We start from the raw sequence: 18,093 nt of genomic DNA on the forward strand, positions 1-18,093 counted from the left end.
TGACCGAACATTGAACACTCTAAAGTACTGTATCGCTGAGACACGATTAAACTATTGAGTTTCATAACGAGGGCATTGGAGAAAAATTGGACAAAGTTTATGAAGAGAAAAAAGTATGAGTTCTTGACAATACGATCAGTCGCCACGCGAAGCAATGCCAAAGTATAAAAAACGTCCAGGGTCTTTATATTTGATCCGAGTGAATAGCCACTTGAACTTGCGTTGTTCAGAACTCAACTGGTTGCCGTCAAGCAAGGCTCCTCCCAATAGCAGACAGTGGCGAATGATAGCTGGCTAGGAAAGGAAAGAGGATTTAGAGGCGGTATCAGAATAAACTCAGCAAAAGGCATCCTAAACTTATCCTATATTTATGCTAAGTTGCCTAAACCTTTTTATGATTTAGGATCAAGGCTCCCTTTTTGCTTTCTTTTTTTTGCTTCTCGGGCTCTATCGCTTTGCTGTAAGACCTTTCGCGTTAGACTGCTGCACTTACATACAATATAATTAAGAAACATTCAATATTGCTATGAGACTCTCCGGGGAGTAGTGTTTGTGGGAAGAGCATTATTCTTGATACGTATATATATTACGAATAAATTGTCATCAATGTCTCCATCATCTTTCTAATCGTGGCTATTGGTATAAAACAAGTGTCAAAAAGCCACCGCTATTATTGGATATATAAAAACTAGCAAAACAGAAAGGCAACTCCACGCGCCAAGAGGCCCGGTCATTAATCCCCCTTCACTTCATTTACTGCTGGGGATACGCTTGGGGAGGATAAGGCTGAGGCTGAGGGGGCGGCGACATTGAAGCAGGAGGAGGGTGGGTATAGTTCGTCTGGCCATCAAGCTCACTTCCGTAATGCTGAGGAGGAGGAGACACTGCAGCGGGAGGAGGTGTAGAGTAGTTTGTCTGGCCATCAAGCTCACTTCCCTGAGGTTGGGAAGGCTGTTGGTACTGCTGAGGAGGATACTGTCCGTAGTTCTGCTGACCTTGGTACTGCTGGTCTTGAGGAGAGTAGGGTGCGGCGGGAGGAGGATAGGCGCCCTGTTGTTGGTATGGGCTCTGGGCAGGTTGGTAGGGAGATGGAGTGCCCTGAGGATACTGCTGCTGTTGTTGAGGAGCGAATTGGCCCTGAGTAGGTTGTTGCTGGTATGGCTGCTGGGGAACGCCCTGAGGTTGAACAGGCTGGACCATGGGCTGGCCTTCGTTGACCTTGGTCTCCATTTGGTAGTTGTTGTTGGGCGAAGGAGAGGCAGCGAGGTTGACAGCGAAGCGACCTTCCTTGCGGCCGCGAAGGAACATGACGAGAGTCCAGACAAACGTGACAATGAAGAGGATCCTAGAAGTCAAGTGTTAGTCAACATTGTTGTGACTCAACAACTGAGGCAACTTACCAGACAAGCGCACCAAGACCCGCGACGGCAGCAAGCATAGCCAAACCACTCTTGAAGAGAATAACATTCTCCCCATCACGCTTAAAAATGCTACAAGTCTTACTATCCGTGAGACTTCCATCGTCATAACAGCCATAAGCATTAACAGGAATAACGTATTTGGCACGTCTCGCAGCAGTGGCAGCCCAAGCGGCAAGCCAGAGAACCATCATTAACGCATCGAGACTTAAAACAGCGATGATGTGATATGCGTTTTGAAGACTGGGGATTTTCTCTGTGAGGAGGACGTATGCGATGACTATCCATGAAATGATTGCCTAGATGTGTTAGTGGTGTTGAGATGAAGTAATGCGAGGGAGGACGTACAATGGCGAGAGATAGAGCTTCTTCATCGAGCGTAGCATCATGCATCAAACGACCACAAAGACCAACAATAATAAGAGAAATTAGGAACTGGAAGCCTCGAATTATGACAATCCAAAGCGGTGTCTGGAGAACATGGCCGCCCTCAACCTTTTCCTGAGTCTGCTCCATAGTAACAAGCAGTATAAGTGATAGTCAAGCCACGAGAAGCAGCCAAGAGATGCGAAGTGCTAGTGTAAGGGGCCAAGACGAGTGTTCGCTGGGGAGAATGACTTATGGCGCACCCTTTTTGGAGGGGGAAACACAACAGCCTTATAGGGACCCGGTTCACTTACAAGAAGCCCAAGGCAGATTTCGAGGGACGAGGAACCCTTGCGGATGGCGTCGTTAGCGTACTTCAGCCGCAGTTCAGCTTGCCCGTTCGGGATGCCTTGTTGGCGCCGTTGGGCTCTCTTGGTGGAGGGGGACAAGGCCATGGTTTTCGGTCTGTCAGAGAATTGTCCGAATTACAAGGCAGTATACGCGTATATCAAGATGATATTTTCTTTTGAGCTGCTTTTCGTCTTATATATTGTTTTCAAGAGCCAGGTGTCGTCGGCAGTTACGAGAGTATAAGTGTCGAGTGCCTTGGTGGTGTTTAGTTTAATTGACAACAAACGAAAACAGGGTCACGAAAACAGACAAATGCCGTTAAAGGCGGAGTGGCTTGTGGAAATTGAACTTGAAAAGTCTGGGCAGTGCGACAAGCCACTTGAAGCTATTGCTCCTTAAAATACTCACTGAGGCGTTTCACTAGAAGGGACGGAGTTTCTAGCTCGATCGCTAGGGAAATCGGCATTACATATTGACGAGTGACAAGATCCAAGTTCAGAGAGCTACAGGGCTTGAGTGAAGAGAGTGCACATACATACGTAGGTTGGAGGAGAAGTGCTTCCCAGTTGAGCATGCTGCGCGAGATTTGGTTCGAGGTGCAGATCCCTGTCTGTACGAAGGATTTCGCTAACCAGCCCATGCCGGTATCGATCACATGGATAAGATCTCTCGACAAGCTTCTTACTCTCACTCTCACTCTACCAGGGCGTTTATGTCTCTTGTCAAACAAGGTAGCTAGTCGTAAATTGTTCAATAGAAGGTGAGATTCGTTCCTCTTTTGGGAGATGTAAGACGGGTGAGGCTTGTCTTATTGGAGAGTTGTGCTGGGAGAATAGCTGAATGCGGAGAGTGGAGACGGCACATGGGCTGTGCTTGTTCAGCCGTTGGAGCTAATTTGTGGAGGGGCGGAATGGGGTGAGGTTTGGCAGGGAGAGTGCGGAATTGGAGGATGGGGGAGATTGGAGAGGATACGGGGGAGCCACTGGAAGGGCGTATTCAGCAAGATTCAATTAATAATGCAGTCACTGTAACCGTCTTCAGGAGTGCGAGACTGCCTTGCACGATAGAGCTAGAAGGCATGATGAGTATACCGTGTGATGTCGGTATTTTCGAGCCAGGAGGGCCTGGTTCTCCTTGCATCTCAGCCTAGACACCCGCCTGCTACCCGTGCAGCCGTGGTCAATCCACAGGGATCCAAGTGAAACAAATCACATCTATTAAGTGTCCGAGAACGATGCTATAATGTAAAGGACTCATACCAAGTCCACTCATGACAAAACGCCTTCATCTGCCGCCCCGCTTCATATGATCCAAGCCATCCCATGCCCGGATATCTTTTTCGCTTTTGATCTCATTCATAGTCATTTATATCGTCATCACCCTTTCCTCTACTGCTCGTTAGGTCCCTTGATCAGAACCTTGATCGCTTCTCCCTCCTTGACCTTCTTGAAAGCCTCCTCAGCCTGCTTGAACTCAACAACTCCAGTGATGAGCTTCTTGACATCGACCTTGCCGGTAGCCACAAGCTCAACGGCAAGAGGGTAATCGCCAGCGCCGTAGCGGAATGATCCGCTGGCTGTAGCCTCCTTGATGCAGAACGCCATGATGGGGAAAGTAATGTCCGACTTGCCCATACCGCCCTGCACGTAGCTACCACCGTTCTTGAGGACGTGGATAGATGCTTGGATTGAGGGCTCAGCACCGCTGGCGTCAATGACGACGTCGGCGCCTTCGGGGAGATCAGCGAGCTCGCAGATGTTCTTGGCGTTCTCCTCGGGCGCAATGCGCTGAGATGCGTAGACGTGGGTGGAGGCAAAGTCCTTGGCGAAGTCGAGCTTGCTCTGGACGATATCGACACTGACGATCTTGGAGGCGCCGTAGGCCTTTGCGACAGCGGCGCAGAGAAGACCAACGGGTCCAGCGCCCATGACAACGACAGAGTCGCCGGGCTTAACGCGCGCCTGCTTAACAATGTGCACAGCGACAGCGAGAGGCTCAATCAGCGCACCCTCCTGCTGCGAAACATTATCAGGAAGCTTGAAGCAGAAATCCGCAGGCGCAGTCCAGTAACCAGTCAGAGTTCCATGGTAGGGTGGTGTAGCGGCAAACACCATATCCGGGCAGAGGTTATACTTGCCCGCGAGGCAGTTCTGGCATCGACGGCAGGGGTAGCCGGGCTCGAGGGCGACGCGGTCGCCGACCTTGAGGGTCTTGACCTTGGAGCCGACTTCTACGATGGTGCCGGCGGACTCGTGGCCTAGAACCATGGGGTCCTCAACGACGAACTTGCCGATGGAGCCGTGGACCCAGTAGTGCACGTCGGAGCCGCAGATGCCGGTGTAGTTGACGGCGACGAGGACATCGTGGGGGCTCGAGAGGGTGGGCTTGGGACGCTCCTCGAAGGAGACGTCGTTGGGCTTATTGAGGACGAAGGAGAGGTTCTGGGGGGCTTGTTAGTGAGACGTCATGAGGGGCCATGATGGCGGGGTATGATGTGAGGAGATGAGGTGAGGGTAAGACATACGCTGGCCATTTTTGCTGTTATTGAGTGAGTAATTGAGAGAAATTGAGAGTTGAGAGACGAGAGATGAGATGAAGAGGAGGAATTGAGTCGCGTGTCGTGGGATGATTAAGTAGGTAGGTTCGTCACTCGTAGCTCAAAGTGGAATGTCCGTCCTGTCTTATATGGATCACAGTGGAGTTCAATCAACACCGTCACTATCACCAAGCGCAATTGCAATAATAGCCTGAACAACGAATCTCTGTACCGCAGAATAATAAAAAATTCAGATCATGGTCTAAATCTGCTGATGAGGGCAGCGGCTCATATACCCCAACCTCATCACATGGTCCCTCCCTCTCACTCATCAAACATACTTACCTAGCCAAATACCCGTCATGATGGTTACACCCCCACGGTTTTTACCCTCGCCAATCAAGAAGCCATGATATCGAGACCATAAGACCCGACAGGATTTCTCTAAATATGGGGTGCTTGTCATGACGGGAGCGCTTGAGGTTCTGATGGGCACTTTAACCAGAGCATTTAACCGCGCGAATTAGAGGGGGAGAATTGGTGGAGTGGGATCCGTCGGTGAGAATTAGACCGGGAAAGCTCCAAGGCTATTTTATAGCTGTGAAGCTAGAGATCAGTGGATATGGGCATGGCATTGTTGGATGATCAGTCAAGCATAAAGGGTTGTGGTTCTCAGATCATCGACTCAGGTCATGCATGATATGGCTTGGCTACCGGCTCATTCACGCAGGCTTCCGGGCTTGCATCCGGAGCTTGGAGCAGTCACTTGACCATCCCTCTCACCTTCAAAACAATTTGTTAGCGCGGCAGGTGTCTAGTTTGATGGTCCAGCGGAATCTGTGTTCCTGCGTCAGCTTCTCAATCAGAATTCCGCTGCCGGCGCGGAGCTGCGGCTTTGGGAATAGCGTCCGGGTGGTGGATCCGGCCCGGAGCGGGGAGTCTCGGCGATGTGCGATGGGCAAGATTAGCCGGTCTTCGCTGGTGAATGAGCATGGGAAACCGTCAAGAAATGAGTAGTTGCAGAGGAATTGACACATGTTCTGCAATTGTCTTGCAGCCCGCAACGGCATCAAAGTCCAAGGCCTTGTCGGTCGCAAAAGCAGCGATCTGTAATGGGTGACATCCGTGGACTTGCAACGAACCTGTAACTCTTCACGGCCGCTAAGATTAAACACCATCGCATAGAACATCACATGTTCTGTCCAAAGTATGAAGCGTCAACCTTGACTAATCTATTATCGTCGCCATCTCGCTATCATACAACAGTCCCATCTGTTACCAATATCCCCGCCAACCACTCATTCGTATCCATCCGTTCAGTTGAGGTTATAGTGCTCCTCCTGGTGACTAACAGAAGAATGACGCTTAGTCGTGCTCTCATGGGGATAGTCATGCTCAATAATAGGCTCTCCAAGGTGCTCCCTAAGAGCAGAAGGAGGAGCACGGGTAGCGTCAAGAGTAGCGCCGGGAGACTTGTGCATGTCGTTTTGGTAAGACTCAGTATTGCTTAATGATGTTAGCCCCAATACTGTATATGTGCAAAGATTAAACTTACGAAGGCTTTGACTGTGTGGAGGGAACGCCGGGCACATTCTCTACCAGGGAGTTGATCCTGTCCCCTGTGCGGACACCCTCGGTCTGCTGGTTCTGGGTGCTTGTTGCATCAAGTGGAGAAATGTTGGAGTTGGAACCAAGTTCTCGCTGGTTGTTTTGGTTTGTGTTGTTGAAGGTGTTGTTAAATGACTCGGCGTTGTTTGAACTGGTGTTGTAAGTCTCGCGGAGAGAACCACTGTTATGGGACTCCTGGTGAGAGCCAGTGTTGCTGTTCTCATTGTTGGAGGGAACGAGTGTCTCCTTGATCTTGTTCATAAGGTCGGCCATTTTGTCCAGGTCTTGAGCGTAGATGTTGTTGAGTGTGAATAAAGTAGTCTTAAGTGAGGTAATGCCAAGCTTTGAGTAGGTTGATGATTCTAATCACAAGACTTCCATCGGACACCTCTCTTATATACATCTCATCTTCGCCTCTTGACCACATCCCCTCACCACTTCCATCATTCTTCTCTAATCAATCACCGCCATGGAACACGCTCATTCGACAGCTCGGATGCTGCGTCATGTCGAAATCGTCATGACGTCGAGTGATCGGCAGAGGCTCCATCACAGAGCGATAAGCATATTCCAAACCCTAAAATTAGCGCTCCATTCTCTTGGTTTTTGTTCCTGGGGCTTGTCAATAATAGCCCGATTCTTCTTCGGGTGACATTGGCCAAGCCTTTTTGATTGTGCTAAAAACCCTGGTTCGGAAGACATCATCCGTGGGGCTAGAATCTTCCGCGGATGCATCACTAACATGACCGATCTTTATCAGGGTATGAGAGGGATTCGGGTTGAGCATTACGTAGATAGGTTATTGTTCCTCAGGAGCCGGGAGTGAGAAGCTTGTTTGGTCCTCAATGTGTCCCACGTAAGCTCAGGTACAGACCATGATCGAGGTGGATGGTCGAAGTGGTTGCATGGCAGTCACATGTGATGGCGCAATCATCAAGGCGACTAATCAGCGATTCCAATTCAACGACATCGCTTACACTGTCGTTTCAATAAGATAATCACCTCTTATACACCATCCAGTACCCAGCCCCCAAAGCAGCGACCGCCCCAGCCCACGGCAAAACAACCATCGCAGCATCAGCAATATTGCTCTTAACCTTCTCCTTCACAATCTTCCGTAGCTCCGCTGCCTCGTTAACCCAAGGAAACTCCTTCTCCGGTACAGGCTTACCCAGAAACTCACAAATGGGCTCCCAGCCTTGCCCCATGCGATACTCTAGCAGCTGCTCCTCGGGCACCATCTCTCGAATAACGCGATGATGGCGATCATATGTTCCTCTTGCGTTCTTGCGAGCTTCTTCGACAGTCTCTGCTTGGAAAAGTCCTAGCATCTGCTTTCGCGCCGCGGGACCTGCTCTAGATCCAAGAAGAGGCTCAACAAAATTGATGGAGAACTCAGCGATTGGGTTCCAGAGTTGTTTGAGAATACTATCGTCAACGCTCTTGAACCAAGGCTCGAAATCTCGAATCACGAGGATGACTTTGGCTTCGGGGTACGTCTCAATGAGGCGCGGTGCGTAGATAGACGCTACATCCGTGGTGGCTTCACATTCTCCCCAGATCTCATCCCACTGTTCACGAGTGAAGGGTTTTCCAGTGTATGTCGGAAGATTTGGAAATGACGCGTCTGTGGCGCGCTCGAGATTTTTCCAGGCTTCTTTGTCGTCGAGGATTTTGAGGCCATGGAATACGTCTTTGTAGCCGAGAATGGTGAGGGCTTCGGCCATGGATGCTGTGCCTGTGCGGGGGAGGCCGAGACAGAGGACTTTCATGTCTCGCTTTGGCTTGTGGGTTGTTGTGTTTGACATTTTGGGGGATTGATAGATGTGGAAAGGTTTGAGTTTTTTGGGCATTGGCTTAAGATGTTGATCTTCAGACCGCAAAATGCAAGTGCTTACCACGCGTCACGCTAACGCAGCAGCGTAGGATTTCACATTTGAAGGTTCAGGTTGAAAGTTACTATGAAACACGACTTTAACGGCCAGTCCAATGGCATCTCAATTCAATTAGACCAATGGACAGCTTAGCTTTGTGGTTGATGATGCATGTGTTAGCGGCTGAGGCTCATCTCCCTCACACCACCTCCGATCATCCGAGACGGAATTTCGTTCCACTTCTAGCATGCATCACATTGAACACAATCACTTTGGATATAGATAAGTGAGTCACTCAGATAGAATTGATTCATGATTTTAACATTTGACTTCATTAAAGAACTATTTCCGCTTATGCATAGGTAATCTCAAGAGATCTGGAATATCCATCCATGATCCTCTTCATCCTCTCCTCATCACAGCCAACGGCGTCCTCTGTGGTTCATTTTAGGGTTTCCTCTGGCAGCGAGCTCATATCTTATATCTACGGCTCAGTCATTCCTCCTCGTCCACCTTTTTCTTGAACCCTTCCGCGTTCCGTTGTTTGCACCGTTTTGAGTTTTGGGGCTATCTACCTCTTCATTGGCAGAATTATAGCAAAGAACTTGTTCCCTTTCCTAGGAATTTTCGTTCACGCCTTCTTCTCGGCGTTGTTGCGCTGAGCAGCAGCTTGTGCGTCAATCTTTTCAGAGTCGTGACGAACGCTGGCCTCGCTCGAGTCGGGGGTGAGATACTCGCCGAAAGTGCGCTGCTCAAGATCCATGTCCTTCCACTCGACGCCCTGGTTCTTGCGGGCTTGACGGCGGAAGTACACGCGCTTAGCAAACTTCCATGCCTCGATGCCGCCGAAGAAGAGGCCGGCGGCGATGAAGACGATGGCCCACTCCCAGGTGATGCCCTTGTGCTTGAAGACGGTGTCGCTGATGACGGGGATGTACTGGATGGGGAATAGGGTGACGAAGCCGAGCATGATGGCCCAGAAGAGGAACTGGTTGCGCCAGACATCGTGCATCCACTGGGTGAAGTAGAGCTTGGAGCCGGGCTGCATGCGGAAGAAAGATCGGCGCTTGTCAATCATCTCCCAGGCGAGGAAGAGGGAGAACCAGGTGAGACAGGCAAAGGTGGTAGCACGGGCCTTGAAGACGGTCTCACAGCTCTCACTGTAGTTATCGTTACAGTCCTCGCCGAGCTCACCGTTGCCAAAAGCATATAGGCGAAGGACGAAGGCGCTCAGGCAGAGAGCAGCGATCCACAAACCGTAGACACACATATCGATGATGAACTCGAGGGAGAAAACACCAGTCTTGAGAGAAATCGGGGGTCGGCGAAGAATACCAGCGACAGCGCGCTCGAAACCGAGACCCATGTCGGGAAGACCAGAAGTCATCATGATGATCCACATGATCTGGACAGGAGCGATAGGGAAGACGGAGAGACCAGTCTTGTCCTTGAAGACGAGACCGACGAGAAGGACGACAGCTTGGGCGACGTTGGTGGCGAGCACGTGGAGGATGAACTTCTGGATGTTGTCAAAGATACGGCGACCTTCCTCGATGGCGGCGACGATAGAGGCGAAGTTGTCGTCGCTGAGAACGATATCGGATGCATCCTTTGCGACATCGGAACCGGCTTGACCCATGGCAATACCAACATCGGCACGGCGGAGAGAGGGAGAGTCGTTAACACCATCACCAGTCTGTCAAGTTAGCATGAGATATCAGGAAAAGAGGTGAGGGTGAAGACATACCATAGCGCAGAACTTGCCTCGGCGGTGCAGAGCTTCAATCATGCGGACCTTGGTCTGAGGAGCACATCGGGCAATAACAAGAGGTAGGAAAGGAAGCTGGTCGACTTCATCATCGGTAAGACCATCGAAAGTAGTAGCAGTCATGACCATAGTAGCAGCAGTGTCCTCGGCAACGAGATCCATACGGGTAGGCAGGATACCGACCTCAATGGCGATAGCCTTAGCGGTCTCGGGGTGATCACCAGTAAGCATGTGGACGGAAATACCAGCCTCGTGACACTCTCGAACAGCGGGAGCAGACTCAGGACGGGGAGGATCATAGAGACCAACAAGACCACGGAAGACGAGATCACACTCAACAGTGGTGCGGTCAATCTCATCACCCTTCTTCATATCGACGTTGTAAGGCTTGGAAGCAAGAGCGAGGACACGGAGACCCATTCCGGCGAAAGACTCCATGTTACGGAGGATCTGCTCGCGGAACTCATCGGTGATGGGGACTTGCTCCTCGTTATCCTCAGGGCAGTATGTAGCACAGGCGCCAATGACACGCTCGACAGCACCTTTGGTGAAGGCGAACAGCTGGCTGGTTCGGTTATCCTTCATGATGACGGACATGCGCTTGACATCAGAGTCGAAGGGAAGCTCGGCGATCTCACTGTACTGGTTGGCAGCGTCGTGGCTGGTAAGGCGGAGACGGTTCCAGTCGAAACGGGAGGCAAGGACCTGGATGGCAATCTCAGTAGGATCACCGCGGGCGTGCCATTCACCGTTCTTCTCGTTGACAGTGGCAAGGTTGGCGAGGGAAGCAACTTCGAGGAACTTGACGAGAGAGGACTTGGACTGATTGAGAAGCTCGCTGATGGGAGAGATGGAGCCACATTCGTCGCCGCCCTGCTTGAGGGGAAGCTCATGGGGCTGGCTGCGAGACCAGCGCATGTCACCAATGGTAGGGTTGAATGGCTCGGTGGTGTTTTCGATGAGATAGGTTCCCTTTCCAGGAGTCCAGGCTCCACGGGCAACCATCTTACCTTGGGTGAGAGTACCAGTCTTGTCAGAGCAAATATCGGTAACGGCACCAAGAGCCTCAAGAGACTTGAGGTTACGAACAATAACGTTTCGCTCAACCATGCGCTTAGTGCCAGCAGCCATGGTGATAGTCAAGACGACGACCAAACTAGCGGGAATCATGGACAGACCAGTAGCAACGGCGTAGATAATAACCTGCTGGGAAGCATTAAAGTCGTTGGCAGCAAGGACGATAATGGCGCAGATGACGGCAGTACCGAAGAGGTAGATTGCCAGACGTGAGAGCTTCTTCTGGAGAGGTGTGCCGACGTTGACACCGAGGAAACGACCAACAGCGTCGGTGAAGGTGAGAGTGTAGGCTTCGAGATATCGGTGAGGCTTGGCGGAACCATCGGCCTTGCGCTTCACGGGACGGACCTTGCTGTCCTTCTTTCGGAGGGCAGCAGCGATAGCACCGATTTCGGTGCTGGTGCCGGTAGCGAAGACAATACCCTTGGCACGACCCTTTGTGACGGTGGAAGAGCTGTAGGCGACGTTGATACGGTCGCCGGGTCCGGTGTTGTCCTCAAAGACCTCATCCTCGTTCTTTCGAACGGGGAGAGACTCACCAGTCAACATGGCCTCATCGGTCTCAAAGTTAACAGCCTCAATAAGTCTACACCAATTAGAAACTATCCCCAGTATAGGTGCCAGGTATGGACTACTCACCGGACATCAGCAGGGATCGTATCTCCGGTCTTGATTTCCACAAGATCACCGGGGACGACCTCAACGGAGGGAACCACCTTGGAGTCACCATCTCGCACAACACTAGCAGTGGGAGAAGACATGGACCGCAGAGAGTCCATGGTCTTCTCGGCAGAGTACTCCTGGAAGAAACCGACAGTGACATTGAGACCAATGATGAAGGCGACGACACCACCCTCAATCCACGACTTGATACCGAAAGAAACAGCCATGGCGAGAATAAGCACCTTGGCAGACGTCAGTAATCATCGACATAGCGTCGGGCAGGGGTGTGAGCAGGTGGGTTGGGGGACCAAAAACGACGGGCTGCCTAATCAGGTAATATGCAGTCGAGAGGCGAACAAAAAAATAGTTCAGCCATCGAGATATGCTTAAACCATTAAACTTTGGAGTGTGTGGGGGCTAGGAAAGGAGGGGACTGGGCTGGACTCACCAGCGTCATGGCGTTGGCGACCTGGGCGATGATGATCTTGAGGGGCTGAACGCCATCAGCTTCGCCGAGATCGTTGTTGCCAAACTTCTCATGTCGTTGTTTAGCTTCAGCCTCGGTGAGACCGCTGAGGGTATCAGTCTTGAGCTCCTCGACGACCTGGTTGAACGTCAAGGCGTGAGCGGGACGGCTCATGGGCTCGTTGCTCTGGCCAGAGACATGGTTGTCGACGGAGTCGTCCTTCTTAGCCATGGTTCTAAGTCGAAAAGCTAGCAGTTCGCCAGCGTGCTTATGTTGTTGTTATATATATATCGACTCGGTGCTGGTATACATGAGTTGAGGGAGAAAAAGACCCTTAAGCCTATGTCTGGGGATTCCTGTAAGATGAATTTGCAGGAAGCCTTTCGTCTGGCGTCGGAAAGGGTGTTTTGTTGGAGATCTAAGTGAAGAGATCCTTGGGGAGAAAGGGAAGAGAGGAACGAGAATTGCATCGTGTGGGGAGATGGGGAAGGTCTTATAGACGTCTGTCCCATCGTCGACGACAAGAAGAGCAAAGCAGTCAATGCTTATCTCGCCAGAGTCTTGGCTCAAGTCACTATCTGGGTTGAGAGATGGATTTCACTCTTTCTCCACATGGGCCAAGAGGCATTACCCAATTTTCCCTTCTCTGCGGTGCAGTTTCTCTGTTCCAAAGGCGGGGAGGCATTGGGATTGGGCATTCTGTGAGAGTCTTGGCGATGATACGAAACCTTGGTTTGTTGTTGTGTAGTGTTGAGGGACTCTTAGAGTATACGCCCCCGGCCTTGTCCGACGAGTCCACTCCGTCCCGGGGGAGGGGTCCCCACTGAGGTTCGGATTGGTGAGGGCGCCGTTCTGTACGGTAGGTTCAAGAGGCGTCGGCACGTCATTTGGAGATGGCTACCAAGCATCCTGTGACGCGGCGTGGCGGGCTCGGCAGCAATTGGCCTTCCTGAGTGGGCGACCTGAGGCTTGGTATTCTTGGGAGACAAGGGTTAAAAAAGAACCATACCAGCACCTTGACTAAGAATACTAGGTTCAGAATAAACCCGAATTCGAATTGCCTTGGAAGAGGGGACTCAAATAGCGGTACCAGCAAAATATCGTCAGTGCTGTCGGGGGTTTGCAGTGTCAGAGCCTTGTTTGAAGCCTTGCTCGTTTGTCACCTGGCGAGGCTCTCGTGAGGCTTTCAGGGACCCTTCCATTTCTTCCCAGTGCCGTCACCGACGGTGGATACACGCTGTAACCGAGTTCAGTTCACTGCATTTTCAGTGCATATGGCCCCTAACTTAGAACCGACGTTAGACAAGTGCCCTGTCCTACCTAAGGTAAAGGCCCTGATCCAATCAATATGTACAGCGCACTCGATCTGGCGCATATATACTTTACCACTTGCATAATTAAGCTATTATACTAGGTTATATATAACCTACTATACTAGCCCTAGTTAGTCTTAAGGGCTTAATTAATAAAAAAGGCAGTTAATAGAAGAAAAGCTAAGTAATATAACTATTAAGAATTATTTAAAGTTAGTAATACTATTATAATCTTATATAATTAAGAACTTATAATAATACCTATTTTATTATAGTAATCTATACCTCCCCTACTTTAACTTAAAAAAAAGGTCTTAATTATAAGTAAAAGTAATATTAAAGAAAAGATTAAAGTATTATTAAGTTAGCTTACTTTAAGTTAATCTCTTTCTATTTAGTATCTAAAAGTATAATAAAATATATTTAAAAAAAGGATATAAAAAGCTCTTTAAAAAGATATATAGAATTATAGCTTAAAGGTATAATAAACTAAGGAGTAGCTAAAGTATCTCTTTAAAAGCTATAATATAAAGAAAGTTATTAAAGAGCTAGAGAATAAGAAGACCTAGCTAATAAAGACTATTTATATTAAAATTAGCTATAAGCTTACTAAGCGGTTTCCCCTAAATATTTTTAATTAAATAAAGGTTAGTTATAAGCTTAATAAACTGCTAAAGAATTAAAAGGTATTTCTTATAATAATAAAAGAGATAAGTAATATAGGCTATAATTATAAGCTAGGTATTATTACTACTATAAATAAAAACTAGGATTAATAGTTAAAAAAGTATAAAGTTAGTGCTAATACTATTAAAAGGAATAGATTATAAAACCTAGATTTATATTAATAAGTATTTAATAATATATAGGAAGTTAGTTTTATAGCTTTTAAAATTACTAATATTTTAGGCTTATTATCCCTTTATAATAATATAAAAAAGTCTTAAATAGACTCTTAAATAGATAAAAACCTAGTATTTAATAGTTAGCTATTTACTTATAAAGCTATATAGTAATAATTACTTAATTAGTTATTACTTTTACCTTTTTATAAAGTTATAGTAACTCCTATTTTATTATTATTTTAGTCTTTTTAATTAATTTTCTTATTATTAAGTTATCCCTTATTATAAATAAATAGTAACTCTAAAGATATTTAGTTACTATAGTAAGTATAAAAACCTTACTAACCTATAGATCTATAAGTAAGGTTAATAGAAAAGGTAATCTTTAAGCTAATAATAAGTTAGGAAAGAAATTAGAGACTTATTAATATAGATAATATATAGTTAATAATATAAAATATATAAAAGAGGTTTCTAGAAAAAGTAAATAAAAGAGAAATAAAGACTTTCTTTAACTAGCTACTTAGGGATAGTATATATATAGTTTTTTATAATAGTCTTAATAAAAGGATAAAGGAGTAGCTTTTTTATATAAAATCTAGATATATAATACTTAAAAATTAGCAGGAAGATCTAAAAATAATATAAAATACTAAGTTTAACTTATAAAATAAGATATATAAATTTATTTTCCCCTAAAGGTATTTATACTATTAGAAATATAATATTATAATCTTGCTATAAAGTTAAAGATATAAAGCTTTTAATATAGCTAATAAAATCAGTAGAAGGGTTAAAAATCCCTTATAGCTAGGTTATATAGCTTTAAGTATCTAACTTACTAGCCTATTAAACTAATTAAAAGCTATATTTTTATATTATATACTATAAAATTATATAAATAGCTTTAATTTTATTAAAAATTTAATTATAAGCTAATTACTTTTTAATTAAAGTATATTAAAAATCTAGAATTTTTTAAGTTACTGTAAATAATTTACTTCTATTTAAAAGTAAATCCTTAATTAAGCTAATTCTCTTATTAATATAATTACTTTAGTAGCCGCTAGCTAGCGTAATTACCTCTTTATAATTATATTTCTAGATTAAGGTTATTATTAAATAACCTATATATTAATTAAAAAGAAGTCTATTAAAAAGAAAACTAGGGGATTTTATAATTTTAATATACTTTTAATAATTTATATATTTTTAAATAGCCTTAAGGCTAGAAATAATACTCTAGAAATTTAAAGTAAAACTAATATTAATTAATAACTTAATACTATAATAATAAAATCCCTCCTTAAAAGGCTTATATTAAGAGGTTTAACCTTAACCTATCTACTATATAGGCTATAAAAAACATAATTTAAGTATTAAAAGGTAAAGCTTTTTATAATTATTATAGCTTTTTCCTAATAGCTTTATTTTTTACTTACTAACTTCCTTTAATATTATCTTTTAAGTTAAAAAGGCCTTATTACCTTTTACTTCTTTTTATAAAAATACTCCTTATAATCTTATTAAAGAATACCTTTATTATATTTCTTTATTTCCTTAATATATATTAAATACACTTCTTACTAATTTACTGTAATCTAATCTCTTAAAACCTTAAAGTTATTAAAGAGATTATCTTATACTTAAGCTATTATTAACTATAAGTATTCCTCCTATACCCCTTTTAATACTAGCTTTTTTTTTAATAACTTTAAGAAATTCTATAAGCTTATATAAGTATATATAATTAGTATCTATTTATATATATTATATTTAGGTAGTAAAGAATATATTATTTAAAATTTCCTTTTAACTTAACTAAAAGTTAACTTAATAATAATTTATAGTTATAAGTAATATAGGTTATATAGTTCTTCCTTATTTTAAGGTCTTTTTAGGGATACTTTCTAGTTATTAAGATAATATCTAATACTAATATAAGGGACTAGAAGTCTTATATAGGCACTAAAGCCAGTATCTTTAATATAAAATCTATTTATATATAACTTTAGGCTTTTTAATTAAGTATATTATAATAGCAAGGTATTATTTATAGATCCCTTATAGCTAGTAAGGATATATAAGAAAGTCCTATTAAAGCAGATAGTATAGAAGATATTTTAAGTTATTAAAGACTTTCTATTATATTACTTTTACTAACTTTCTTTAAAGACTTAAGCTATTATATAAATACTATCTATTATACTAATATAGCTAAAAAAGTATTAATATTAGGGCTTAATTATAAGCTTATAGTATACTTTTAATAGCTCTAGTTAGATAATAAATATCCTATATATATTAGTAAAGGCTTTAAGAGCTATCCCTATAATCTAAGATATAAAGCTTTAAAAGATACTAAAGTAATATATTACTGCCTACTATATATAGCCCTAATTAATTATATATAGAAAGATTATTAGCTTTAGATATAAGCTTTACTAGTTAAATCCCTTTATACTTATATTTATATTAATTTAATTAGTTAATTAATAAAATTAGTCCTTTATAACTTAAAGCTCCTCTATAAATCTCCTTTTATAGCTTATTAGTAGCTTATAATTAAATTCCTTTACTATAGCTAACTTATTAAGGTTAATAATCTTTTTATAATTAAAAGTAGTAAAAAAAAGCAGCCTAGCCTTATTTTTTTAAAATTTAAAGGTCTTTATAGCTATCTCTATAATAAATAAGTCTTCTTTTTTATTATATTTATTATTTAAGCTAATAGTATTATTATTATTACTGCTATTAGGTATATAATTAGGTATCTTAAGATTATTATAGCTAGGGGTTAGCCTTATAGCCTTATATAAATTAATTAAAACTATATATTTATTTTTAATAAATAGTAAAATAAGCAGGTAATAGAAAAGTAACTAAAAAAGCATATTTTTAGTTCCTTTTCTTACTAACCTTTCCCTATTAGGTTTATATAGAAATAGATATATTATATAAATAATACCTAGATTAAAAATCCTTTAAATATATAATTTAATATTAAAATTATCTAATTTAAGAATAGCTTCCTATACAGATTTAACAGAATGTATTGAGGTGCGCCGTATGTATCGATTGGATCAGGGCCAAAGCTACACCCCTCCCCCTCTTTTTTTCCTCCCTCGCCCATGACACACACCAATTGATTCAACTCTGTAATGTGGTCTGCTTCGGTGGTATTTTCTTCTCGACGAGGAAGGATCAGTATTGGCATTTTCTGGGCATACATAATTTCTGCCGGCCAAGTCGTCACGTCATTGGGTCGTGGGCAATCATCACCGTCAACCTGGACTCCGTTTTATTGCTTTGTTCTTATGGCCTGTTTTTTTGTATCTGCACGTTGGGTGATGTCGTCTGTAGGCATCAATCAAGTTCCATTTGAGAGGCAATACTGAATTGACATCTCACCTGCGACAGAAAGAAACCGGGCCGGGTATGAGCTGATTGTTCTTCTTTCAGCTCGTGTAAGGTTGTTGCGGCCCTGATTTACATTACGGAGGTCCGAGACTGCACGGCACGGAGCTGCAAATCCACATGCTGAAGCTGCCCGTTGTGTTACTGGCCAGTCTCGTGACTTGGAACCATGGAGATCTTGGGGTTCAAGATCAGATCTCGAGATATGTTTGGCTGAGAAGACAAGCTGCTCAACGCGTTACGCAACTTTGCTTAGCTTATCCCCTTTGAGAAAACTCCCTCGCAAATCTTCGCCAAGGATGAGGTGCAGGCACTGCCCCCCTTGGCAGAGGAACTTGATGGTGTTAGTCACGGTCTCTTATCTTTGCCCAAAGTCTGGAGGACGCCTTAG

At 44.4% G+C, this 18,093-nt stretch overlaps 5 protein-coding genes across 5 annotated transcripts; all 5 read right to left on the reverse strand.

The window, feature by feature from the left end:
- Window positions 1-753: 753 nt before the first annotated feature.
- J7337_003581 (uncharacterized protein) lies at window positions 754-1,934 on the reverse strand (the record flags this gene model as incomplete). The annotated part of the gene is made up of 3 exons (XM_044821297.1): window positions 754-1,345; window positions 1,401-1,717; window positions 1,767-1,934. 3 exons carry the CDS (start codon window positions 1,932-1,934, stop codon window positions 754-756), a joined length of 1,077 nt encoding a protein of 358 aa, XP_044682630.1.
- A 1,589-nt stretch (window positions 1,935-3,523) lies between these two features.
- Window positions 3,524-4,668, reverse strand: J7337_003582 (uncharacterized protein; the record flags this gene model as incomplete). Its single annotated transcript, XM_044821298.1, has 2 exons — window positions 3,524-4,576; window positions 4,660-4,668. 2 exons carry the CDS (start codon window positions 4,666-4,668, stop codon window positions 3,524-3,526), a joined length of 1,062 nt encoding a protein of 353 aa, XP_044682631.1.
- Window positions 4,669-5,987: 1,319 nt separating this feature from the next.
- J7337_003583 (uncharacterized protein) lies at window positions 5,988-6,552 on the reverse strand (the record flags this gene model as incomplete). The annotated part of the gene is made up of 2 exons (XM_044821299.1): window positions 5,988-6,177; window positions 6,227-6,552. 2 exons carry the CDS (start codon window positions 6,550-6,552, stop codon window positions 5,988-5,990), a joined length of 516 nt encoding a protein of 171 aa, XP_044682632.1.
- Window positions 6,553-7,277: 725 nt separating this feature from the next.
- Window positions 7,278-8,087, reverse strand: J7337_003584 (uncharacterized protein; the record flags this gene model as incomplete). Its single annotated transcript, XM_044821300.1, has 1 exon — window positions 7,278-8,087. One exon carries the CDS (start codon window positions 8,085-8,087, stop codon window positions 7,278-7,280), a length of 810 nt encoding a protein of 269 aa, XP_044682633.1.
- A 697-nt stretch (window positions 8,088-8,784) lies between these two features.
- On the reverse strand, window positions 8,785-12,358 carry J7337_003585 (uncharacterized protein; the record flags this gene model as incomplete). The annotated part of the gene is made up of 4 exons (XM_044821301.1): window positions 8,785-9,849; window positions 9,901-11,584; window positions 11,638-11,903; window positions 12,110-12,358. The coding sequence occupies 4 exons, from the start codon at window positions 12,356-12,358 to the stop codon at window positions 8,785-8,787; spliced, it is 3,264 nt and encodes a 1,087-aa protein (XP_044682634.1).
- Between the last annotated feature and the right edge of the window lie 5,735 nt (window positions 12,359-18,093).

The sequence above is a fragment of the Fusarium musae genome, chromosome 3, assembly GCF_019915245.1.
Source record: "Fusarium musae strain F31 chromosome 3, whole genome shotgun sequence".
NCBI classification, from domain to species: Eukaryota; Fungi; Ascomycota; class Sordariomycetes; order Hypocreales; family Nectriaceae; genus Fusarium; species Fusarium musae.